Genomic DNA, 27858 nt, shown 5'->3' on the forward strand with positions numbered 1-27858 from the left:
GGCAATACTTTTAATGTGTTTCCTTACCCTCCATTCTAAGTGGGCATGCATGTGTCATTCCAAGAGCAGCCCTTTCTATCCATTATGTCCATCTTCAATAAAATTTCATAACCAATCCTTTACCAAAAAATAAGATGGGTTTGCTACATTGCAATGGGAGTGATTTTACTGTGCTTACAAAATGTAAATTCATTATTTACTCATCACAAAATCCACTTGGAGATTTTGTCCATTATGTTAGTCTAAAACAAAATCATTTCACAAAATTGTTCTAGTTTAAAATAGAACAATGCATAATGATATGACTGGCTCAATCTTTATAGAGCTTCTCCATTATTTTCACTTAATAAATCAGTGCTATACTTGTCAAATAAGGAGTCTGTAGACCTTATCTCCATTATTTTAACTCCCATTCAATTTGACTTTTACACTCTATTACTTCACTGAAATAGGTCAACACTCTTCAACCCTATGTTACTTCTCCTAATTGTTTAAAAGTTGACCACTTCTTAAAATACTCATCATTGTGAATAGGCAACCTAGTTATAGCTTCTCTCACATACTTTTATTCCCTTCAATAATATCAATCACAATTTTTCACTATGCCTTTGTTTATAATTATGCTTACTCATCTATCTAGCCCATTCTATGACACCACTGATCATATTTGTTTAATTTCCTACTGAATATCCAAGGCTTAGCAGGTCAGGAACAGAGGAGATTCTCAATAAGTGCTGCTTAATGAATAAAATAATTGAATTGATTCATCACACAGCAAATATAGAGACAAATCTATTAGTCTTCAGAAGACATAAGCACATATAAACCAAAATTATTGCCATAAATCTCCATTTTAATTATCTAATAATTCTTATGCATTATTCAAAAAACTTATAAAACACCACTTTTACTTTTCATTTCCTGAAAACAAAGTTTTACTCAATGAGAAATTTTTAAATATTTCAGTGGAAAAAAAACAAAATTTGGCTGTCTCTGAAAATAAGCACTTACCTGAGGAAGTGACCCCCATCTGCGGGATGAGCTGCTCCTCTCTACAGTTTTCACGACCAGGAACTAATCTTTGATATCTTGATGGATGAGGGTTACCATCAACATCAACCAAAAATGGTGGAGGCATGAGATGGGGTGCCTGCTGAGTCTGTTCATCTAATACAAAATTGTTGGCATCACGGATAAGAGGCCGATAATCACTATGAAAGAACATCTGATCTGCTATCTGTAAAAAAGGTTCAAAAAAGACTGGAAAAATTAAAATTTAGTATTATAAAGATTTACAAGATTTCTAATGAGAAACATTTTAATACAAATTATGGCAATAAGCAACAATTTAAAGGCATTTTCTGGATCTGGAGATGTAGCTCAGATGTGGAGTGCCTGCTAAGCACCCACATGTGAGGCCTTGGCCCAATTAAAAAAATTTCTTTTCTTGAATTAATTGTAGGCAAACTTTGTATTTTTCACATTAAATTTTAGGATCAGAAAAGCAGTTGCTTTCTCTGGAACAGGTAGAGATTGTATATATCAAAGAGCACAGGGGTAGGAAAAACGGTGGAATGCGATGGTAAGCATTACCCTAAGTACACATAAAAAGACATGAAGGATGTGACTCAACTTTGTGTACAACCAGAGTTATGAAAAATTGTGCTCTATATGTGTAATATTAATTGTAATGCATTCTGTCGTCATATATTACAAATTAAATTTTTTTTAAAAAAGAGCTACCTTTAAAAGTAAGTTATTCAATTATAAACGTAATAGTAAACTCAAATCTAGGCATAAACCATACAATTCACAGAGCTACCGTATGTTAACTCCTTAGGCATATAGTAAGCATGGTTTATTTACTTATTTAGGGTGCTAGGAATTGAATGCAGGGTCCCATGAAAGCTAAGTGCATACTCTACCACTGAGCTACACCCTCAGCCCCATGGTTTCTATAATATTAATATAAAAACTAACATAACAAGATATTCTAAGAGTGAGCATTTTCCCTAAAATTTTTGTGGTAATATAAAATTAATATGCACTCAGCCCTGATACATCTGATATCAAAATTTTATTGGTTAATTTGTAATGTCAAATTAAAATTTTGCTGTTCTTTAACCTTTTATACAACTCCACAACAAATAATTAATTAATTCTTTTGCCCACTAACTTTAAAGACAAGATCTTTGGTAAAAATAAAACAAGAAACATTAGTTACTATAAGTGGGTCATAAATTTTTAGAGAATCACAGGAAAGTTAAAATTCATATCCTAGGTAAAATGTATATTATTTACATAAATAAAACATTTTACATAATTTCAAAGAGCCCCCTCCAAGGACAGTATCTTTCATCTCCAGTTAAGATATGCCAAGTTAAGAACTCATATATAGTTTGTTCTTAAAGACTCAAATCTAGTTTGCTCTAACAGACTCATTACCTAATTACAGAACAGTAATATTTTAAGAACTATCTTCACCTTCCTTTCTAAAACACAAATTACCAGACTAGTTAAAATATGGTTATTGACTTAAAATATGTTGATTTCACCCACTTCAAAACAATACAACTCCTAATCACCCATGGATGAAAAATAAGTAAGGAAATGATGTATATTTATTATACTCTACCTTGTCATATTTGCTACTGGACCCAAAGCCAAAAATTAAAAGATGTCCGTGAGAGTCTGTGCATGCAAAATGCTGACCATCAGGAGAGCATTTGCAGTCAAATACTGCACCATGTCCTTGGCCTTCAATCTGAAATATATTTAACCAACAATCAGAAAATTCCCACTAAAAAATTAGAATCTTATGATAAAAGATGTATAAGTATATATCCTAATGAAGTGAAGATTAAGTATAACAAGCACAAGCACAGTACAATAAAATTGGTGAATATTCATGAAAAGTACCAGATTAACACCCCTGAAAAACAAAGAACCCTATTTATCCACAGACCATACACAATTCAGGAAATAAAAGAACGCCAATCTCCCCCACCCATCGAAGTCTGCTTCACGTTTTTAATCCAGACTTAAAATGTAATAAGCCATACATTTCATCTATTTCCATCCATTCATGCCCTTTCTGCAAAGGCTGACAAAATGTAGTAACTGTAGTGATTTTTTGATAACTCTTGGAATTAGGAGACAGAGATCACTGCTTACAAAATTCATTTTTTTGGTAATAAATTCCCTGGTGGTCTGACTCATTTTTCAAATGGTGAATTTCAAAGGTTAAAGAAAAGGTTTTTTTTACCTGATAACTGTTTTCTGTTTTCCAGTTCCATTAATCCAGAACGAATGGATTTCTCCCTGCAACCTGTCAATCAAACAGAGGTGGCCAATCACCACTCTGAATTTTTTGCTCTCAGTGCTTCTTCAGACTATGTTCCAGTTGAAAACTTCTTTAGCAGTGTTCTGAAAGAGGTAAAAATTCTACCCTATCTAAAGCACATCTAGGGACTGAATTTCAGAAACAACTGAAATAGGGAGTTGACTCCCTAACTACAGATGATTTTCGACAAATGCAATTTGGATTTCTGGATTAGCAGAATCGGAACACATACACATTATCAGGTAAGAAATACCTCCTTTCTGTTCCGGTATCCACTGATCTAGAACAAATTGAGTATTATTAGTAATATCCCACGAAATACTTAGAAAGAGTAACTTTTTTGCTTTAGTTAAAAATCTGGCATAAGAATGGATGCACAGTTCATCAAATACACAAGTGAGTTAAAATTCAGAAGAAGAACAGTTGTTTCTCAAGGAAAGTTTGTACTTTGGTCAAAAGATGAAATATCACTATGAAAAGAAGGGCTCTGCCTAAGAAGTTAATACTGCAAACAGGAATTGCCTCAAAAGACAACTAACTTTTCTTTTCATTAATTAAAAAAGAAGAAATGTATACAATAGTTCTTATTAATGTTGTTTTGGATGGTGACAATGGAAAAGAATGAATAACTTTCCTTAAAATATAAACATATACAAGAAAGCTAATAAACTTGTCTAATGTATAATGCACATAAAAACTTACCATAACAAAAATAAAATGAACCATAAGTGAATAGATTTATTTATTGGATATGAAGAAAATTAGAGAATGAAAAGATAACAGAGGAAGGTAACTGATTATAAGTCTACTTTAAAACAATTCATAAACAAGAAGGAAAAGAACAATTTCTCCTGATTAATGTAAGGGCATTAGTAGCCAAATAGCATTTGCCAAAAAAGACAGACTGTAAGTAGAAATATCAGGATTCAAATTTTCACTTTTCAATGTTTTTCTAGACAAGATTTTCTTTTAAAGTTACATGGACTGTTTTAAATAACTACATGAACAAAGTTTATGTCTAAGTAGAATTTTACATCAAAAACTCAAAATTATAGAAACTCCCTTAGCTGTATGTTGTTAAGTGATTTTAGTCCACTCAAAATTTCACAAAAACAAGAGACAAAACAAAAAAACTACTACTTTATAAATCCACTCTAGTAAATGCTTCCAAAATGACAATACTATTACAAGTCTAGGTTTAAAAGTATACCATAGTAAAAAGATTTGAAAGTAGTCCAAGTCAGCAATGCCAAAGGAAATCTAATAGATTTTCATAAGCATGATATGCTTCCTGTGATATTTAAGCTGTTTTGCTATATATTTTTCTTTTTAGAGGGAGTAGGTGGGCCTAATCAACTCTTTATCCATGCTATCAATATTGTCACATGTATAGTTAGCAGATCTCTACAAGAATACTTCGGGAGAGATGGAATTTATAAAAGTCTAAAAACGCAAAGAAAAAATAGTAATCATCTTTAAGATCATTGAGCATCTATATATCACATTCCATTTTTTTTTTTTTTAGTGCCAGGCATCTGTTTACCTCTACAGTGACTTTTATGTAAGAAAAAAGGTAAACTACATTATTTGGATTAATGACTATCCATTAAAGAAGGCATTATAAGAAAATACTTTATTCATGAACAAATTAGAAAAGGTACCTAAAAACATTAATTAAAAAACCATGTTTATCTTCAGTAAAGGCTCCTTGCATAATGAACGCCCCTACTTATAGACGGCAGATTAGACTTTCCAAATACTTGATGATGCAAAGGAGACAAATATTTTATTTTCCCTATATAACTAAAAATCTACCCTTTTGGTGTGTACTATGATTTAAAAGTCACATAAGAAAGTCAAACATCTGTCTCTGAAAAAAATTTGATCTTTTAAAACCATAGTCAAGTATTTATGAGTAAGAATTCTCAAAGGAAAAATTTAATCATAAAAGCACTATTTGAATATATATGCATAAATAGAAAACAATGAGGCAAACCTTCACAAATCAAAAGAAAAATACCTTCTCTATTCATATGAAAGGAATATGGATCTATCATAAAAGTAAATGTACTGTCTAACAAAATAATGTGTCAACATAAAATTTAATATTATATATAGCTTATACTAGTACTTCCTGCATTGCTATAGCAAAATAATTCCAACAAAACAGAAAATGACAAATTTCCAAATGAGTTTTAAATAAATAACTGTTGTAATAAAATGAAGAATACTTATTATACATTACCCAGGGCCTATAAAAATAAAGACCACATAATGTAAGAAAATCATATATATTAAATAATATCAAGAAATAGCTGAAATAAGCCATGAGATAGTATTTGCCAAGAACTGCAAAAATTGAAAAGAGGAATTAAAAGAAATTAAAAAATATGCTTGGTAATTTTTTATATATATATATATATATATAAAAAAGCAGAAGATGAGAGGACCACATATTAAAATAATTATTTCCCTACTAGAAAATTATTAGACTGAAGAATTATAGAAATATTAACAAGAAATGAGTAGTATAACCTTTGTTAGAAAGTTTGGAGATTTATTCATACTGAACTTTAAAAAAATTCAATACAAAAATTTCTGAGATGAAAGTTTTGCTGATGACAAAATTACTGTACTTAAGAAAGAATGTACAACTTCTAATATAATTTATGTGAAGCATAAAGATCAATGATTAATGGAGACAGAGGAATGAGGTCTAAGACCAAAGAGATCTGTTCACCAATAGTGGGCAAAAACATCTCATATGTCCATGGAATGATGGAGAATATTTAAGTGATCATTATAGATTCCTTTCTAATGTACTACTATTTGATATTAAGGAAGACTTATTGGAAGAACTGAACAAATGTGGAAATGAAGTACACATGTCAATTCATGCTAAAGTGACAGGGTCTTAATTATTTAAATCATTAGAAATACACAGATAAACAGATCTGAGCATTAAGAAGTATGTACTTCTTGAGGGCCTCAACACAAAACAGGAAAATTTTAAAATATGGACTTAGGCAGAATTACACCGTTAAGGAATTATTTTAATTCTATGACCATGATCACTGTTCTTGTTTTGTGCATTTAAAAATATATATAACATTAATTAGAGGAAAACATCTTATCTAGAAAACATTTCAAAATTTAAAATTGTACACCTTTTAATATACTCTAATAATTTTATTATAGATTCATATACCAAGAGTCAAATAGCTAAGTAGTGGAATTTATACTAAGAATTGTCCTTAGAAGTTCTTCTTTATGTGTGGAGAATTTTAAGAGTTAAATAAACTTAGTATTGAAAATTCTTTATGATAATGTTATTACATAACTAAGGACAGCTATTTAAAACTAATGGTATCAAGATAAAGAAATTTTTAAAATGCTATATGCCTGGTTTGATTTTTTTAAAAAGTAGATTAGCTCTAGATTGTTGTCAAAAGAAAAATATTATAAAAACAATATTATATTATATTCACCAAGTCTCCTTGAAATCCTTGAAATCTACTCTCCTTTCATGTCTCTAGAACAATATAACAAGATGTCTTCCCAACCTATTCCTTCTGGTTGTTTATCTCTTATCTACTAAGTAAGTATATTTTTCAGTTTAGTTCTAAACCTTCTAAGCTATCCCAATTTCATAAAAAAGGAAAAACCACTTGACATGAGAACACTTCAACATTTCTTTCTCTTTACTCCTAGCCCCTCTAATTTGTCTCCAACTGCTGGCTGGCCATTTTCATATAGGCAGCTCAACATAATAAACATATACTAGAAATGAACTAATAAAATAATCAATTCTTATTGGGCATACTGGCATGCACCTGTAATTCCAGTGACTCAGGAGGCTTAGGAAAGAAGATAAGTTCAAAGCCTGCCTCAGCAACTTAGGAAGACCCTGTCTCAAAATAAAAAAATAAAAAGGCTGGATATGTAGCTCACTGGCAAAGTGTCCTTTAGTTCAATCCCCATTAACCACACACCTCCAAATGAATTCTTCCTCATTGTTTTAATATTTCCATTAAAAATACATTTCTTATCAAGGTCCCCCAAGTACACAATTTTGAATACATTTATTAAATCTTTTCTCCTTGTTACCGTTCAGAAACTGTCATTACCTAACTTTGTGATCAGTCTTGTACCAGACCCAAAATACCAAAACTTACAGTTTTCCCCCTTCAAAAATTTCCCACTACTTGCCCATATAATTTTTCATCCTTTACTGATGAAAGTAGTTCTCCCCACATCCACACTGAATTTCATATCTGAGATGCTATGACTAGCAACCCAACTATTATTCTCTTAGTTTCTGTAATATCCTATAACTTACTAAAACCACCACACTGTTCACTATTCCTTATTTGAGGCGATTAAAAACCCACCTCAATTTATGTTTTTCACCTTATCATCCATTACTTCCAAAATCTGTTTCAAATTACCTAGCTAAATTACTTTTCAAACATATTTTAACATTCACCTTGATGTTTATAATGTTCTTCCTACTTATAAAAACACATTCTCTTTGTTACTGACAACGTGCTTTTTACCTTTCAAGACACAGTTCTAATTCTTTTAATTTTTTTTTTATTTGGGGAGGTGTTACTGGGAATTTAACCCAGGGGCAATTTATCACTTAACTACATCTCCAGTCCTTTTTATTTTTTGAGACAGGGTTTCAATAAGTTGTTTAGGGCCTCACAGTTGCTGAGTCTGGCCTTGAACTTGCAGTCCTCCTGCCTCAGCCTCCTGAGTGCTGGGATTACTGGTATGCACCACTGTGCCCAACATAATTCTTCCTTTTTAATAAGGCTTTCTCTGACCATCTATCTTGAACTGATTCTTACACCTTTAGATATAGCAATTGTCTATTCTCATTTGTCATGCTATCATTTGAAATTATTTAATATTTTAGGTATGTTTCATCTATCCAATCTAACCATTAACTGACTGAAAACAGCCACGTTTCTCTTCTTTGTGGTCCACATATTTTGTGCATAACACAAAGTAAGAACTCAAATACATGCTAGTCAAAATGTCTTCACCTGCATGTTGACATTCTATATAATTTGACATACTTTCCCATTGTTTAGTAACTATCAAATCTCAAAACACTCTTGTGATAATGGGTCAGAGTATTACCAAGAAATGCTACATCCAAGTAATTTATCAATAAAATACAGTATGACAAGCTATAAAGACAAACACTCATGGCAACAAATCTTAAATGTTTTTGGTATCAAGAAACAGACAAAAGAGAATCTAAAGAACCCCAGAAAACAGAAAGTGTCATTACCTAACTTTTTGATCAGAAGACTAAAGATAATTCCTTAGCCAGACAAGATGAAAATAGGACCAGAAGCCTTCAGAGTCCTTTTAAATACACAGGATATAGATATAGTACTATCTTATCTTATCAGATAATGACAAATGAGAGAAAGAAGATAAACTGACTTGAAATTTTTATTCACAAATAATACCACAATATAACCTATACCTATTTTGAGTTTCTTTTTCTTTCTTTCCTAGATATATGCTGCTGTAATTGTCTGAAACTAAAGTATGGGTAACACTAAGAACATGTTAATGTCAGAAGAATTATGCATGTGTAAAAATTCTGAGTGGTAGATTGGCAGCCTCTGCTCATTTGGAACGTTGCAAGGAGAAATATATTGTTCTGGATTAGTGGACACAGGAACATTTTTTTTTTTTTAATCTCTTTAAGTAAAAGAAAAGTTAAGAGAACAATTATAAAAATAAGGAAAACTTTAATTAAATAAAAATTGTTATTTGGAATTTACCCATGAAACAACAAAAGTAAAGCAAAAATCAAATTCAATAAAACCGCTTTCTCACAAGAGACATATTATACTCTTCAATTAAAATTAAAACCAGACAGGAGGCAACAACTACATCTTTGAAAAACATGACAGAAAGAGAAAGATATGGAGAAAGAATCAGATATAGCTAGGACTACAGAGAAAAGAAACAGCAAGAGAGAAAGCAAAGGTGCCAAAGACGTGAGAAAAGTTACTAACATGAGTCTATAAATCTCATTCCAAATCTTTTATTTATTTACTATCTAGTATTCAAATAGTTGAATATTAAGAAACAGAAGGTCTTTCATATCTTTTCAAATTAACATGGATTCAACTGAATTTGCTGTTAAATCTTAGTTGTACTGTGTGGTAATTTAAGGGAGGAAATAAAGGCCAAAACCAACCAAAACAACTTTGTTTTGAGGAACATATAAGATTTTAGTAAACTTCTAAATGTGCCTACTTCTTTTCAGGGAATAGCAATAATACAAGGTCATCAAGTTCAGTCCAGAGACTTTACGCACACTTTCAAGTTATTTCTGGGAATAATTTCTCTGCCTCTTAGTATTTAATTGGAGTTTGAAGCCTTTAGAGCTTAGAACAACTCTGATCAAAACAAAGCTATACTAATGTCTACCTCTTGTCAAAATGTGGGCTTGCTAAACTAACAACAACTAGTTTAGAATATTCTTAATATACACTATGGGCTTCAATAAAATATGCAAATATATATTATTTTCCCCTGACTTCTCAAGTTATGCAAGGACTATTCAGCTAAAACATGAATGAATAACTGATGCTAGTTTTTTTTTTAATTTTTTAAAAGAATTTAAATAAGAAAAACTTGAGGCCCAGAATTCATGAGTTTTTTTAAAACAGGAATAAAGTTGTCCATTTTCCCTAGGACATTCTCTTTAGTTATTATTATTATTTTCCTGGTTCAGTGAAAGAAAGAAACAGAAAAAGAGATGAGGAGCAGGGAAAGAAAAAGAGACAGAAACAGAGAAAGAGTGATAAGGAGTAGGGGGAGGGGGAGAGAGGGGGGCTTTTACAAGTTCGAGATTATTTTTAATTAAAGATGAGACGGTGAAAGAGAGGAGGAATACAAGGAACACGTATTAACTATTAAATTTCATGTCCTGTATTAGCCTTTTTTACAAACATCATCTCATTTGTCATATATGTCTTATTAGTAATAAAAATAACCCACCTCCCAACTGCTTTTATCATTCAGATCCTCTATGAAGAGGAATGCTAGCAATACAAATAAGAAAATAATCCCATTCATTTTCTGAAGAAAACTACTAGCAAATTGAAAATCCATTTATAAGATTTTGAAACAAAGTAAACTAGGAAACTGTTTAAGCATAAAAAGAGCTAAATATGTTTATCTGAATTCTCAACTTCATCTCTTTTAATTTTTAAAGTATAAGTCATGGCTTCATGTGGGAAAAAAGAATATTTACCTGAACGATCCCTATCAATACAATTTAAAATATTAACATCTCATAACCAACCATTAAAAATTTATTAAAACATAATTATTATAACTTAGACGTTAAAAGTTCAACTTTTCACTTAAAAATCTGTCTAAAATATAGTTCTGGTTTTATTTTATTTTTTACTATTTCTAAGATTTCAAAAACAGAATTTCAATTTTCCTAATAGGTAAGAAAAATTTGTAAAATGCTGATTAACCCAGAATATTGATTTGCATGTAAATTCTTTTGTTTCATAAAAATATATAAATTTCAAATTGAAAACTCAATTATAAAAAACAGTAATACTAAAGCAGTATTCTCAAAATATGCTTAATAAAAAACCAAAATTTATGTTTAAAAGTTACATTCTTTTAAAATTATAGCTTACATTTTTTATTTTCTTGCTATACACCAAATGGTGAGTTTATTTATTTTATAAGCTTCAATTTTAACATTCCCATGAAATATACTTAATGCTTCATCTAAAGTTTCACAACATTTTATAGACTAAAAAAAGAAGCATTCTATGAAAATTATTCATTCTCAAACCCTCCAAGGAAGAACGACTACAACCTCTATATGGTACTCAAAAAATATGTTCTAAATTGAGTATGTGATTACAAGTAAAACTTAACATCAGGGATAAAATTTGGAATCAAAGTTTTATGGTATTTTATTAACTCCAAAATGTAATGATTAGCTAATAACGAGAAATAACTATAACTGTAGCCACAGCTCAAAATTCATGATAAACAGACACAAATTTCTGTTCCTCCCTAAAATTATTTTTCCTTATATTTGTAATAGCAGTGTTGGATGCTTTATGTTTAATCTGCCCATAGATAAACAAGCAATCAAATGAAAAAAGGAGTGAAGAGCAAAAAGAAGTTGGGCACTTACTTGACATAAATTAAAGATAGGGGAAAAAAATCATTTTATACCTCAAAGATCCACACAGAGCTCTAAAAATTGTTCATGTCCCTACCCCAACATAGATCACTAACTGGGTATAAATTGAAGTTGGCTATGTAGTGACTTTGAAAACAGCTTAAAAAAAAAAAAAAAAAACCTAACCATGACTACATTTAGACTTAAAGAGACATTCCCAACAGACAAAAATCATGGGAATAAGTTCCATGTGCCCGTGTAATAACTGTGAGACCTAGGTAAACTTGGAAAAAGTACTTCATCTCTTTAACATACAGTTTATTTATAAAACCAAGAATAATAAAATCTACCCTAATTATATAACTTTCATGAGACCCAAATGAAAGAATGTGGAAACATTTTAGAATCTATTCAAAATATTAAAGAGAATACCTTTATTTTAGTGAGATAAAGTATAATTTTTTGTTGTTTTTTAAAATGCAGGATATACTCTTTATCTTTTTATTTTATGTTTTGTTTTTCTAACAGTTTGAAGATTCTGTAGATACTATCTAATTCTACTTAGTACATAAATTTATTTCTATTGCCCTTTATAAATTTTTCTATCTTAGAAAGAATCAAATAATTTTATCATTTAAAACCCTAAACAATAAATAATCTTAAAGCAGTTAAGATACTGATTTCTTATTTAATTTCTTAAAACCATATATTATGGCTGACCTCTGGTTGCATAACTAATTCGTAATGGCTTAAGAGCAATCACTTAAATTTCAAGTGCTGAAATTTTTATATCTGTTGAAAAGGTAGAATATATGTGTGACCAACTTACCTGATGAAAATTCACCTTTGTAACTGAAAGCAGTATTCAATTTTAAGAGAGAACTTTCTCTTCACACACTCTACCAGTATAATAATGCTCTTTGAATTGAATTACTAAATGAAGCAACTAATACCTGTATAGCTCTTAACTGCTTTCCTTTGAAGCTATAAAAATCAACTGAGAAATGACTATTTCCTTGAATACAGACATGTTCCACAAAGAAAAAAAAATTCAGTACCAGCGTATTTGCGGATTTGCTTTTTAAAAAAATCTCTATGCAATCACAAAGGAAATCCATCTATCACTAAGAATAATCAATACTATCTTTTCAGTAAAATGTTAATTTTACAACCCTTATTTCTTACTTTATGAATACTAAGGCATAGCCATAATGTCTGCCAAAGTTAATTTCTTCACTAATATAATTTACTTTTTCTTCTGTTTATTGACTACATAGAAGTTATTTTACTTCTAATTTTACTTTTTCTTCTGTTAATTGACTACATAGAAGTTATTTTACTGATTATCAATCAAGTAAACATCACTTTCATGCAATTTTTTTCACAAACCATATTTCACAAATGACTATTACTGTGAAATAATGTCTTGCTAAAGAACTCTGACCACCTATTTATCATATTGTTTTACCTATTATTTAAGGTTTCTATCACTTTTTAAAAATGCTGAGATAGTGTAAAAACATTTTTTTTCTTTCCTTTCTTTATAAAAAGGCATCCCTAATACATAAAAACTAGACTTTTAAACTATGTGTCTATACTGACAGCAGTATTTGAGTTATATTTCATACAGTGGTCATAGGGAAGGGAAACACTGCTTAGAGTAAGCTTTAAGTGTAATAAATTAAACCACTGTAATTCAAATACTCCACCAAATATGCCAAAATCCATGTAAGTAACAAAACGTGGAGAGAAAAGGTCATAAGCCCAAATAAAAATTTAGTATATTAAAACATGATAGAATTAAAGACCTGTATGATTCTTTGGCTTTAATTTTAAAATCAGTGTATTGGAATCAAATTTTGTTGCTCTAAGAGAAAGCTAATAAAGTTTAATAATACAACAAATACTAGTTAATAATTTATCCACATAGTTTTCTAAACATTTTTCTATATTACATTTTATATTTGTGAATTTCACTGCTAAATCTAGTAAAACTAAACCACTTATTATATTATATAGGTAATGTAGTATGTGTAGTTAATTTTAGTATCCCAATTAAGGTATAGAATAAATGATTCTTTATTGGTGAAAACTTAATGTCAAAACAATGTATGAACCAATTTTTAAATGGATTTCCTCTGTAATATGCAGAGTGCTTTTGTCAAAAAGTCCCCCAAACTTTAACAGGTATAAAAACAAGAGACTGATAATTACCATATTGAAATAAGATCGAATTTTGACTCCTCTTGCTAGATCCCACACTATCACATTTCCGTCATGACCAGCAGAAAAGAGAACTCTAGGATCAAATGGATGTGGCTCAAGAACAAATACCTCATCTTCATGACCCTGAAATATTTCGAAGTGTCAAAAGATTATAAATATTAAAGATACAAAAAAAAAAAAAAGCTTAATGAAACACTGACAAAAGTAACATTTCTAGAAATGGAATTTTAAGAATTATTAAATTGGCAAAACTTGTCAAATTTGTCAGTTTATAAATAAAAATGAAAATGAGTTAATAATACTGGCTAGGGCTTTGCTATCATTAAGTAAAACATGAAAATACTATTAACATATTCCTAAACACCAAAACACAAAAAGAATCTACAATGTATTTCCAAACTAAACCGTTTTAACTGCATTTTTAAATTATTCCTAATGACCCACAAAACCCTATTGCCATAACTAGAGATTTTAACTAACATAAAATATTTTATGTTTTAATAAAAACTACAGTCTACAGTCAGCTTTAGTCATACCAAAATTTAAAGAAAGTCCATTTTCTCACCATCAAGACATGGATAAGTTGACCAGTGTAAGAATTCCAAACTTTCAGAGTCATATTATTAACTGCAGTTATAACTGTATTGTCATGTCGATCCCAAGCAACCATAGTTACTTTCATTTTTGTGATCTTATCTTCTATTCCTTGAAGATTTTGGCTGAAAGGAAGGAGGCAGCATTTGTTTACACTGCTTTTATTAAAATACTGGTGTAACAAAAACTAAAAATAAAAAATTCTTATAATTTATATTTATTAACATGGATATGTATCACTTTAACGAAAATAAAAATAGTTTGATGTAACAGAACAATAGGATAAGTTCCTGTGCTTAGTCAGAAAATTCAGGATTTCCTGAATTCAGGATTATGGGACTCATAAGACATTAGGAACAGATGATCTTAGGTAAATATTACTGCTATAAATCTATCTAGAATCAGGAATTCTGTGCCAGGGTGCTCACTCTACCTTTTACTGATGCTGTCAATGCCCTCCTTACTGCACCACTCTCCATCCATCTGAGATAACTACACAGAACTACTAGTAAATAATAATATTTTTTTAAAAAGTAATGGTTATAACATGTAATATGCCACATGTTACAAGTATTCTTACAGGACAATTAGAATCCCTTAAAAAAAAAAATTAAAAAATTAATCCAACAGGTCTTCTTGTTATATGGCAGTGAAATATTTCATAAAAATCAACCAACAGTGTTTATTTCCTATAATACCTATAGTTATTGCAGAAAATTAATCATTGTGAATTGATATATAGCTTTAGACAACAGCCCCATCAAATGCAGAATATATATTAAATAATCTAGATATACTATTTCAAATTTGATTCTTACCCTGCTGGACGAGTTGCCATATCCAACAAAATGCTCTTCCATTCTCTTCGTTTAAACTGCCAAATACGTGCTGTCCCATCCCGACTACCACTTACAAACCTGTATTTTAAAGAAATCCAAGACCCCCCCCAAAATCACACATGCTTTAACAAAATGCACCAAAATCCTGTTTTAAAAAGACAACAATCTTTATCCAATATCACAGAAATTCCTGTCTATAAATCTAACTACTTCTGAAACTATGCGCTTTAAAAATTTTACAAATAAATATAATTAGGTCTCAAAAATAACATTCAAGGGCTGGGGGGTAGAGATCAGTGGTAGAGCACCTGCCTAGCATGTAAGCAGTCTAGGGTTCCATCCCCAGTACTACAAAGAGAAAGAGAGTGAATTTTTTTCAATGAGATAAAATTCCTCCTAATAATAAAAAGTTTATTTGTTCTATTCAAAGTGTGAAGGAGTTTTATTTACTTTTAAAATACAAACATGAAAAATAAATATCATTTTGTGTCATCAGTGAACATATGTGTCTCGAATACTGCACTACCAAAAAGTTTCCCTACACTTTCATACATGTAGGAAAGATTATAGAATTATAATACAAAAGCTTCTATTATTAAAAGCATTCAAATAAACTAACATTATTAAAAAATAAGACACAAAGACACATGTTTACATGCATATGAAGGCCCTATTCACTTAAGTATATCTGGTCAACATCTTTATTTTAGGTGATTAATTTCTATATAACTTAAATATAACTACTAGAATTATCTTTATTTTTTTTAAGTTTAAAAACAGAATTAAATTAGAGAAATATAGATATTTTACCTGTTACTAGTGTTGGAAAACTGGATACTGTCAACTTTGTCCTATATATAGATACATAAAAGCAGAAGCTGAATATAAACCGTCTCATTTAAGTTATATTCATCTAATTCCTTTCACCAATACTTACAGTATGAAACTCCAATTCTGATATTTTCTCTGGCTGACCTGATCCAAAAAAATAAACTCTAATAATATGATCTGTGCTCCCTGTGGCCAGAAACATTCCACCTATAAAGTAACAGCAAACATTTATGAGAAAATACAACTTTCAAATCTCTGAAAATTAAGTAATAGCCAAGCAACTACAAGATGTATTAAATAAATTTTACTCTAAAATCATTTACATTTACCATAAATATATAATACATCTAACTGCAATTTGAAAAGAAGTTTGCTACTACAGCTTGAACTAGGATGAACTTTTCAATATTTACAGAAGTTAACCTATTCATACTAAAAGCAATTTCACTGATTACATAATCTCACCATGTTAAAATTATCAGTTATCTTCACTAGATAGCACAGCATTTAACTCTGACATTGCTGATATCCTTTTGTTGTTCCATTTCTCATCAGTCAAAAACCTTACCAAATTTCTAAGGCCCAATGCCCTCAGTAACTAACCTTTCCAAACCTGGCAATCAAATGAAACTGCCCTCCTCCAAACTCACCTAAGACTTTGTCTTATAGCACATACATTCTACTTGGCAGAATTTATTCCCCTCTATAAAGCAAAGCTCTCCCACAGAGTCAAGTTCTTACACTCAAAATAAAATTTTTAAGTACTTTTGATAAATGATCCACTTAATGGACCTGTAAACTTAATCAAATTATTTTTGAAAGAAAAGCATAAATTCAGAGTACTATACACATATATATTGTGCCAATTTGGGTTATTACTAGAAGGAACACTATCTTTATGGCAGCAGCACTGAAATTGGAGACAAAAACAGATTCACTTCAGTTTACTAGTCCTGAACTCAGGTAATACTGCTATCCACAATTATGAAATAAAGTAAAACAGAAAATAAAGGTGGAAGGAATAGGTATTAGGAACATTAGACGGTGGATCTATTCATAGTTCAGTTCATTTCAACTATCTAGATCACAGAAAACTCTTAACATTCATTCAGAATGCTACTACAGAAATTCAAAAGGTAATAGCATATTAGTACTGCTATTCAGCTTTTTCTTCTCCCCACTACCTGCTCCGCCCCAATACTGGGGACTGAACCCAGACCCTCAAGCATGTTAAACAAGTATTCTACCACTGAACTACATCCCCAGCCCTTACTACTTTAATAAATAAATAAAGAGTCTTGCTAGATTGCTCAGGTTAGCCTGGAACTTGCAATCCTTCCTGCCTCAGCTTTCCGAGTAGCTGGGATTACAAAAGTGTGTCATCATGCACAGTAGTATAATACTGCTATTTTTTTTTTTTTTTAAAGAGCAATAGAACAAACTGGAGCAAAGTAAAGAGAGCATATAAAAATATTAATCAAATTTATTTTACTTAGCTATGGAACACTTTTAAAATCTGCAAAAATGTAAACCAGATTTAAAATACCTATGATCAATAAGAAAACCATTTAAAGACAATCTTTGTAACAGAGGAAATTTTGAAACTATTAATTCTCTATTAGAGCATTATGATCTTCTTATAGAATAATTAGTTATGTGGTTATGTGAATTAAGTTCCAGCAAAACTGAAATATTTCTAACTCAATTTATCATTGTTTACTAACTAGCTCTTGTGTATGTATGAGGATATGATTAAAATACATTAGTAAATATTTTCCAAAATTTTATGTATTTTACTAGAAGTTTTCTAATGTACAACTTTTAGTGAAAAAGGAACGGGAGGGGCAATCTTACCAGCACTAAAAGAAGAACAGATCATTTGAACTCCAGGTCGAGGGCGCTCTGTAAATTTTGCAGGTCTTGGGCTAAAATACAAAAAATAAACAACTAAAAATATATTAAAGGGACCAGGAACACCAGAAATGAGCTGTTTCAAAAAATAATCACAGAAGGACACAATTAAATAAGCATCAGATGATGACAGTCTTCCTAAAAACAACTTTGAAATTATTGTGTGTCATGATCAGATCCTGCAGACCTCTTGCACAGGAAACCTCCCAAAGTCTCTAGCTCACCAGACATGTAGTTATTAGTTACACTAACTTCCAACCAAATTTAATAAATCTTGGCTATTCATACTAAGAACAGGAATGCAGAATAGCAACATATATAACATATATAAGGAAGTTCAGTACCCAGTAACCCCCACAAAAAAGGAAGTTATTGATAAACATGGAAACATGAGCAAATAGGTGCTCTTTGGTTATGTATTGCTACATCAAAATTTAAACTTTTTTAGTATGAGATATTTTTAAGCTTCTCTGGTACCTTCTAATGTGACAAAATATTTTTCTAAAAAAGCAAGAATCTTATCTTAATGAAAATCTGAAGGCTATCTGACTGTCATGTGAACTATAAAATTGGTTCAAAACAGGGATCTAGTCCACTACAGACTACATTTCACTGTATTTACATCAATACTATTGACATTAAATGCTATAATCTCCCATATTAAAATTACATTATAAAGTCAAGTAATGACAATAGCTCCAGTATATTTAACAAATGTGTATATGATGCGCCAATACATTGATTATATTTGAAAATATAGTTAGTAAACATTTTAACCAAGTTTTTCTCAGACTATAAGGGGAGAAAATGCAAAAAATAATTAGGTCCTTAAACCTAAGTACACTACTTAACTTTCACAATCCATAGCATTAAAATATGAAATGATTTCAGTTTTGTGATCATTTAGGGAAAAGATGTATAGATAACATATTTCTGATTTATCAATCATATATACTGAACAAGGAGGAGAGTTTTTCTGACTGATATAGAATGTACCAAAAAGTGCTTACTAAAAACTCCAGGAATAAATTTGTAAATAGATAAACCATTTATAAAGAAATAAATGTCTATTAAAATACCCTTAAAAATCAAACTTTATTCAGAGCAACTAAATGTGCCACTTTCATACAAGCTTATGGATTGTAGCTTCACTCTTCCCTAGCTCTACATTTTTGTTTTGTACAACTATTCATATAAGTGCCAAGCAACCACTTAGTTGAAACACAACCAGAATATGCAAATAAAAATTCTACATACTGCCATTATAAACCAGATTTTATATTTTTAAAGGGGAAAAATAAACATATACAAAAATTTATTTTTAAATGCACATTTGAAGAAATATTTTAAAAGAGGGTCTTGAACTCAAGAATTCCCATTTTCAACTTTCCAGCTCTGACATTTATCAGGTATGTGACATTAAGCAAGATAACATTTCTAAACCTTTAGTCTCCTTATCTGTAAAATGGGACTAACAATAGATGCTATCTCATAATTGCAGGGTAATTACTTACATGAGTTTAATCCATGTAAAGTACTACTACAGTACACAACTCAATAAATGTCAGTATTATTAATATTTTAATTCTGTTCAACATTTCTAGATAGTCTAGATCAAAAAATAACTGTTGTTTAGGGGGTCCTGATGGTATTTGTATTTAAATCCTGTTCTACCACCATTGGCTAATTGTGTGACCTGCCTATGTCTCAGTTTTTTCACTTTTTTGCAGAAGGGATAATAACTGAACCTACCTCCTCCAAAAGGCTGTTATAAGAACTAACATGATAACAAAAGTAAAATGATTAGTACAAGCTGGGCAGACTAAGAGCTTAATAGAAATCTGTAATCATTGTTATCTGCATATTTCATATATATATCTGTTCTCCTTATACCTAGTCTAAATGTACTCAAGACAGGTTTCTTCTACCCAGAGATTTTTTTTTTTTTTGGGTGGGAGGGGGGCGGGCGAGGGTATTGTGGGTTGAATCCAGGAGCTCTTTACCACTGAGCCCCAGCCCCAGCCTGCCTACCTATCTATCTATCTGTCTGTCTGTCTGTCTGTCTGTCTATCTATTTATTTATGGCAGGGTCTCACTAAGTTGCTTATGGCCTCAGTAAGTTGCTGAGGTTGGCTTGGAACTTGAATTCTTCCTGCCTCAGTCTCCTGAATCACTGAGATTATAGGGATGTGGTGTCCTGCTCCAGAGTCTCTTAAGCTAGCTTTTGAAGTCACCTAGACACTCAGTTTAACCATCTTAAGAAACAGCATCTTTACTGGTGGGAGTTGATAATATACACATAAACCCTATATAAAAGTCAATCAATAGATTTGGGTTTCAAAGTTCAAATGATTTTTTTCAATTACTGTAGACAGATGAATTTCTGAAGTTACTTTTCTAGATTATACAAACATCACCACACAATATAATTTTTGCCTTTATTATTATCATCATTATTTGGTACCAGGGATTGAACTCAGGGGAACTCAACCACAGAGGTACACCCCCAGGCCTATTTTGTATATTTGTTCATTTAATTTATATGCAGTGCTAAGGATCAAACCCAATGCCTCACACATGCTAGGCAAACACTCTACCACTGAGTCACAACCTCAGCACCCCCCTATTTTGTATTTTATTTAGAGACAGAATCTCACTGAGTTGCTTAGGGCCTGGATTTTGCTGAGGCTTGCTGAGGCTCGCTTTGAACTACCGATCCTCCTGCCTCAGCCTCCCGAGCTGCTGGGATTACAGGATTGCACCTTCTTACCCAGCTGCCTTTGATTATTAAAATCTAATATAACTACAGTAACAAAACTATATCCTGCCAAATTTTTTGGCAATTATCAATGATATGTAAATACAAAAAAGAAAAGAAGTGCCTCAAAGCCTATAGCCAAGGAGAAAGGGATTACTCTTATTTTTATATCTGAGAGAGACTGGCTTGAAATTTTTAAAGAGATAATTATAATAGCAAACAGAAAAGCATACTATTTAGAAATAGCTAGAAAAAACTTTAATGTTCAAAAACAGAAAAAAAAAACACTAAGCAAACTGTGGAACAACTAAATAGAACATAACACAGCTATTAAAATTAACAGAGTGACGCATGGTACCACATGCCTGTAATCCCAGTGATTCAAAAGGCTGACGTAAGGAGGACAATAAGTCCAAGGCCAACTTCAGCAACTTAGCCACACTCTATCTCAAAATTAAAAATAGACAGGGTTGGGGATGCAACTCTTTGGTAAAGGGTCCCTGGGTTCAATTTCTCACACAAATCTGCCAAAATAAATAAAAAAATACCAGAAATGTTTATGATTAAAAAAAAAAAAATCAACAGAATATTATAATTCCTCTGCCTATATAAGATCAATCATAAAAAATTACATTCAGGTAGTGAGTTACATGTGATTCTACATTACAAAAAACTCACTTCTCAAGGATACAGAAACCTAAATTATTATTGTAGTTAGCATTGTAATGCTAAAAAAAAAAAAACCTTTTATAAAAATTTTGTAAAACATGTTCTGTTTGTATCCTAATTTAAAAACTGCTTATCACTTTTTTCTTCTCTAACAAGACAGTAATAAACAAAGGGCATTCAGATACCAGGAAGTTAAAATATAGTAACAACTACTGATGACTGTCCAATTGAATAAGTAAAATAGTTCAACCTTTATCTAAATGTCTATAGAAAGACATTAAATATAAAGAATACAATTAAGGTTAAATCAACTTGTTTTGTCCAAAGACATCTTTTGTATCACAATCTTCTCTTCAAATGAAGTACACTTGTATTATGTTATTCATGTTAGCATGTTCTAATGCCCTCCTATAACAACCATTGTACAGGAATGTTCATACACATGGTTTAAGACAAGTCTTTCGTTGTGTCAATATACTAACTGAAAACAATTATGTGATACTACCATTTAAAATAATGAATGTATATATAAATTATTAAATTACTCAACTCAAGTTGATAATTTATAAACAGATAATTACTGAAATATACCTTCTAATCTGAATGATTTTCTTTTCTGAAAGTGGCAAAAATGACCACTTTAGACAATGTGGAATCACTGGAGCAAATAAATACACGCACTTCTCTTCAGTCCATCTACTCAAAAGAAATGGAATATAAAGCATAGGACTAAAGAGTAAAGAAGTGTTCCAATTTTGGTCTTCCATTAAAAAACAAAAACAAACAACAACAAAAAACTCGTTTTAAATATGGGAAAATAATTTAACCTTTCTTCACCTCAGTATCCTTAATCAAAAGATAACTGTCAGCCAACTTGTTTTGACAAACCAAGATTTTAACATGGGTGAAAGCACAAATGGAAATGTGATTATGTGTGTACATTTATCTAGTAAAATTTGTTTTCCAAACTTTCCCTAGATCTATAATAAAATCTAGTATGTGTAGATTTAGTAACACAATTAAAATTATTCTGAAGAATAGCATTAGTAACTCTAACATTTCTTAGCACCAAACAGAAATACTGAGACACCAGTATATGGCACATAGAAAGGAACAGGTATATCCTGAAGGAAAGAACTAGGACACAGATATGAGAGGAAAAAAATATTTATGATTAGAAAACTTTCTTTGAAGCATAGAAAAGGGGGGGGCTTAAAAAAACAGGTCATTGAACAAGCAAAAGGAATTTCTATTATTTCCTCAAGAAGAAAAAGATACTGATTTCTATTGTTGACTTTTGCAATTTCAATCGTTAAATACATTTTATGAAATAAAATAGCAACTGACTTTATTTTAAGAGTTCCAGCATCCCAGAGCCAAAAACAAATAGTGCCATCTGCTCCAGTAGAAGATAGATATCTCTTTGAGCCACTGCACAATGGTGAGAACTGAAAAACAATCACAGAAAAATAAAAATATTTACAGAGTGATATAGTACAAATAACCACTTTTTACCATACCATTAATAACTAACAATAGAGAAAATACCCAGAACAGAACAAGATCATGACTACTATGTTATTCAAAATACATAAAATTTTCTAAAGAAAACAAATATTTTTTTAGTTTTAGTAAAACTTATATGATTATAAATCTGAGTTTCTAAAAGCTTACTCTAAATTACAACAAAAAATTTTTAAAAGGGATTAAAACAATTACCTGTAGTGATGTAATAGATGCACTGTGACCCTGAAGAACTGCCAAAGGTGCACAGGTTCGAAGGCACCAGACTCGGATCATTTTATCACAACTTCCAGCTGCTATCATGGTATTCTCATAGTTTACAGCCATGTCTGATATTTCAGCAGCATGTCCTCTTAAAGTAGCTAATAATCTCCCATCATCTGTTGCCCAGATTTTCACAAGGCAATCATCAGAACCCTTAAAATACAAGTGAATATTAGCATAATTAACCCTGTAAGTTTTAATTCAAATTCTTAACACTGATAAAGAAATCCTGTTATGCCCATTTTCCAACAATTATATTTTAAGCACTTCAAGTTGTAAATATTTTTGTTAGAAATTTTCCTCATCATAAAGTTATTTATTTATTAAATTAAATCACTAAAAAAACAAAAACAACAACAACAAAACACCCTGTGTGCCCACCAGCAAACTAGAGAAGTAGGATGTTGGCAATAATTGACATTCACCCATGGTCCTCTACCTATCAATCCAAGATAAACTTTACCTGGAATCTTATGAATAAATGTGAACCTCTGAAGTAGTAACACAAAGTTATAATTACAAAACAAATGTAACATACACTGGTAACTAATACAATCTATGTTATTTTGTTATACAAAAGGAAATGTATTGTATGCTCTAATATTTTTAAAAGTAGAAAGAATAGTGTCATTAATTTGCATGTAACAATCCCCCAGTTTCAAAATTTATCAGTATTTCTACATTTTCTAGTCCTTAACATCAAGTTAAAATAAAAAACACAGACATTTGTAAAATTACCAAATGCTCTATAGGAAACAGTTTTACTGGCTTTACATAAAAATTCTGTATGATTTTCCAATCTAATTCTAAAACAAAACCAAACATACAAACAAAAAACTTTATGAGTGCTCAGAGAACCTACAAAGGCAAATGATCCAGACAAGTTTTCTGCTTCATACTGAAAAGACACAGATATGAAATATAAATGATCACAAACAATTCTTACAGTACATCTTACATGAGGTATATGAAACTAGACTCTGACAACACTGCTTACAAAACACTCTCCAATTAGCTATAAAATCAGTTCTTCTGATTGAGCTTTCAAGCAAATTGGTGGGTTACCAACGACTAAAATTCTAGTAATGAAACTTAACTTTGTTAAACCACTCACATTAAAATCTGGTATTCTCATTACATATATTTATATTTAGTCTCAAGTTTTTCATCTATAAAAAAAAGATTAATGATTTCTAAGATTTCCTGTACCTTTACAATTTGGTGATTCATGCAATCATTTATCCATCTGCCTCTTGATTAAGAACGTGCCAACACTGGCAACAGAAGGATGATATTCAAAGACATAGTATTCCTGCCTTAGAGAAGCAAAAGTGTATAAGCAATATCAAGTTCTAAGTGCTATTCTGTGAATCAGTAGAGATTCAAACAAAGAAAAAGTCAGCTTTTCCTAAGAGATGAGGCCTAGGAAAGAACACAGAAGCAATGCTGCTTCAACAGTCTTATGAATGGAAACAATATAGTCTAGTGGTTTAGATCAGACTCCAGAGTCAAATGTCTCGAGTTCATGATCTGGCATGACCACTGCCTACTTGTACAACCCTGGACATGTTATACACATTTTCTATGCCTTAATATTCACATATGTACCTTTCTCATAGAGTTGTAAAAACAAAATGAGTCAAGTAATAAGAAGAGCTAAAACAATGCTTGGCACATGGTAAAAGATATATATGAAATAATATCACCAATTTTGCTATTGATAGTATTCTTAGTCTTTGTTTTTGCTTCTTTTCCCCTCGCTACTGGGGATGAAACCCAGTGCCATGCACAGGTTAGGCAAGGGCTCTATCAATAAATCATATCCCCAGACTGTAATATTCTCATTTTAGTAATTTTTTTTAAAGTACAAATATTGTATGGAGCAACTAGAGGAAAAAGTATGATCAAAGTAAGCAACTGTGAAACAAGGTGGGTAGTTCAAAGAACTGCAAATAGTCTGCCAGCTAATTCACAGTGTGAAGCAAGGCATGAAGATGAAGGAATATGGTATGCAATGAGGATCAATGAAGAATAACAAGCAGTTGAGTACCACGATCAAATTCAGAGTTTTCAAAAAAGCATCCTGTCATCACTGTGAATTAGGAATGTAGGAGAACAATTCAAAGTTGCTAAAATACAAGTGGGAAAGAATAAGTGGTTAAAATTTTTTTTTGAGTTATTACAGCAAAAGAGAAAAATCAGAAGTGATGGTTATAAGGAATAAAATGAAGATTGTATCACTGATTATCTCTGGAAATCAAAGAAAGAACAGTAGCATACTATGACTTCCAGAAAGATGGTGTACAACATAACATGGCATGTGGGAGGGACTCTAAGTATTTTTTGATCAATAAAAAGGCTTTTATTTAAAATACTCCTTTAAATCAAGTTCTCTAAAATTCCATAACCAAATCAATTTATTCACTTTACTTACTTATCTTCCAAAATTTAAGGCAATACATATATAGTCAACCCTTCATATTTGTGGTTCAGTAATCAAGTACTCTTGCGGGGGGAAGAAACCCACACCTGTATTAAATATGTTCATATTCCTTTTTCTTGTTATTATTCTCTAAACAACAAAGCATAAAAGCTACTTGTGTAGCTATTTTATAAGATATTATAAGTAAAATGATTTAAAGTATATGGGAAGATATGTGCGAGTGTGCAAATAATATATCTTTTTTTAAGAGAGAGAAAGAACTTTAATATTTATTTTTTAGTTTTTGGCGGACACAACATCTTTGTATGTGGTGCTGAGGATCCAACCCAGGCCGCACGCATGCCAGGCTAGCGCGTTACAGCTTGAGCTACATCCCCAGCCCACCATTTTATATAAGTGATTTAAACATCCATGGATTTTGGTATCCCTAGGTGTTCTGGAACCAATTTCCCACAGATATCAATGAAAAACTAACTTTGACTTGCATTCAGCACAAAAATGACATTTTAAGCATACCAACATCAGTAGACAAAAGAAAAATCATGTTATCTAATTATGCTTCAAAATGATATAACTCATTTTGTTCCTATGAATGTGAATAAGAGTTTGCTTTACATTTACTAGGTGTTTCACATTTTCCATGTTAACAACAAAAATCATTCCAGCTGGAGCTGGGGTTGTGGCTCAGTGGTAGAGAGCTCACCTAGCATGTGTGAGGCACTGGGTTTGATTCTCAGCCCCACATAAAGATAAATAAATAAAGGTATTGCGTCCGTCTACAACTAAAAAAAATATTTTAAAAAAATCATTCCAGCTACTGGACCAAAATGTCAATTTTAATGAAAGGAACAGAGGCAATTGTTTCAGAAATTCTTCACAAATCAAGTCCCACTATATTGTCACTGTGTTTATTATTTAGTAGGCTTACCAATTTAGTATTTTTATAATTCTTCAAATAAAGTGCTGAAAACAAAAAGCAATGCATATTCTCCCTCCAATGTGCATTATCCCAATTAATCTATCAAATTATAAAGGAGAAATTTTTCATTACCCTTTCAGGGAAATCTATATTATCCTCTTTCATGACCTATAGAATAGTTTGCTGCCCCCAACCTCAATATCACACTCCAGAATGCCTAGCAGACTTTCAAACAAAACTCTAAGCATCCTTAAGCAATTTCTACCTCATGCATTATTAGTTATGATCACTTTATTTATTTTTAAGGAAATCTGAAACTAGAGATGACCGAAGCAGAAAATTAACTAAGTTGAAAGAAATTTACTAGAAAAAAATTTTTTAAAGTACTGTAAATGTGTTTTAAATGAATGTAGGATGAATTAAAAATTAGCAAAAATTATTCTTTAAAAAAAGACCAAAATGTTGAACAGATTTAAAACAAACTTTCTTTCCATATGCCTAATCTCAGTTCCATAAATTTTACTAATTCAATAATAGACTAAAAAGTAATTATAGTCTTTCAGTCAAAGGAAATGAAAATGTTAAAGCAGCATTACAGATATTAAAAGCAATGTTACAGAAATGGTGAAAAGGTGTTATATCAACAATATGGGATACATTTCTTCTAAAGAGGTATGAAGGAGGAAAAAAGTAGGGCAGAGACACAAATTTTAAAGTAAATCAGAAAGAAATTATATAATTGTACCCTTAGCTAAAACAAATATGTGAGGATTAGTTCCTTTAAAGGGGGATGCGAGGGTAATAAAGGAATGAACCAAAAGTGAAAAAGGTTTGCAAATGCAGAATAATAGCAGTGAGAAAGAAAAAAAAATTCCTTTTTTTTTTTTTTTTTCCTGAAAGCAACAGTAAAAAACCTGCTAAATTTAGATAGCCTGATTTTAGAAATACCTCAACTGGCATAGTTTTTTTCAGCAAAGTTCCAATGCCCAGGAGAAAACAAAGTACTCATTTCTTTTCAGTACCATTTACATACCACTAGGGCTGGGAACTGGCAAAGTAAGAAAAGGTGGAAGGTACAAAGCTTAAGTCTTTCAGTCAAAGGAAATGAAAATAACAATAAATTAAGTTGGACAGTTTTTATCTGAGGAAGATAGCCTGTTGAAGGGCTTAGATTTAACCTGGTGAGGCGGTTACTAGAGAGTTTTAGGAGGACAAGACAAGGTCACAATATTTTAGTCAGGTCCTTCTAGTGTTTATGTGTAGTACAGATCTGAAGATACAAAAGAAGGTCTAGGCTAGAAATAGGAAGCTGGGTATTGTTAGCTTGTAGGTAGTAGTTGAAA

At 31.1% G+C, this 27858-nt stretch overlaps 1 protein-coding gene across 2 annotated transcripts in view; it reads right to left on the bottom strand.

The window, feature by feature from the left end:
- Positions 1 to 27858, bottom strand: part of PHIP (PHIP subunit of CUL4-Ring ligase complex) — a 138684-nt gene that overhangs the window by 55599 nt on the left and 55227 nt on the right. For both annotated transcript variants that reach the window (XM_081294677.1, XM_081294678.1), the window contains exons 8-17: positions 23085 to 23306; positions 22713 to 22813; positions 17882 to 17952; positions 16134 to 16234; positions 16007 to 16047; positions 15176 to 15274; positions 14329 to 14482; positions 13752 to 13886; positions 2636 to 2764; positions 1012 to 1237 (exon numbers count right to left, since the gene is read on the bottom strand). In XM_081294677.1, the coding sequence (XP_081150803.1) occupies positions 1012 to 1237; positions 2636 to 2764; positions 13752 to 13886; positions 14329 to 14482; positions 15176 to 15274; positions 16007 to 16047; positions 16134 to 16234; positions 17882 to 17952; positions 22713 to 22813; positions 23085 to 23306 (1279 nt within the window). The remainder of the gene's footprint in view (positions 1 to 1011; positions 1238 to 2635; positions 2765 to 13751; positions 13887 to 14328; positions 14483 to 15175; positions 15275 to 16006; positions 16048 to 16133; positions 16235 to 17881; positions 17953 to 22712; positions 22814 to 23084; positions 23307 to 27858) is intronic.

Source organism: Spermophilus citellus (genome assembly GCF_964194105.1).
Source record: "Spermophilus citellus genome assembly, chromosome: 5".
Lineage (NCBI taxonomy): Eukaryota > Metazoa > Chordata > Mammalia > Rodentia > Sciuridae > Spermophilus > Spermophilus citellus.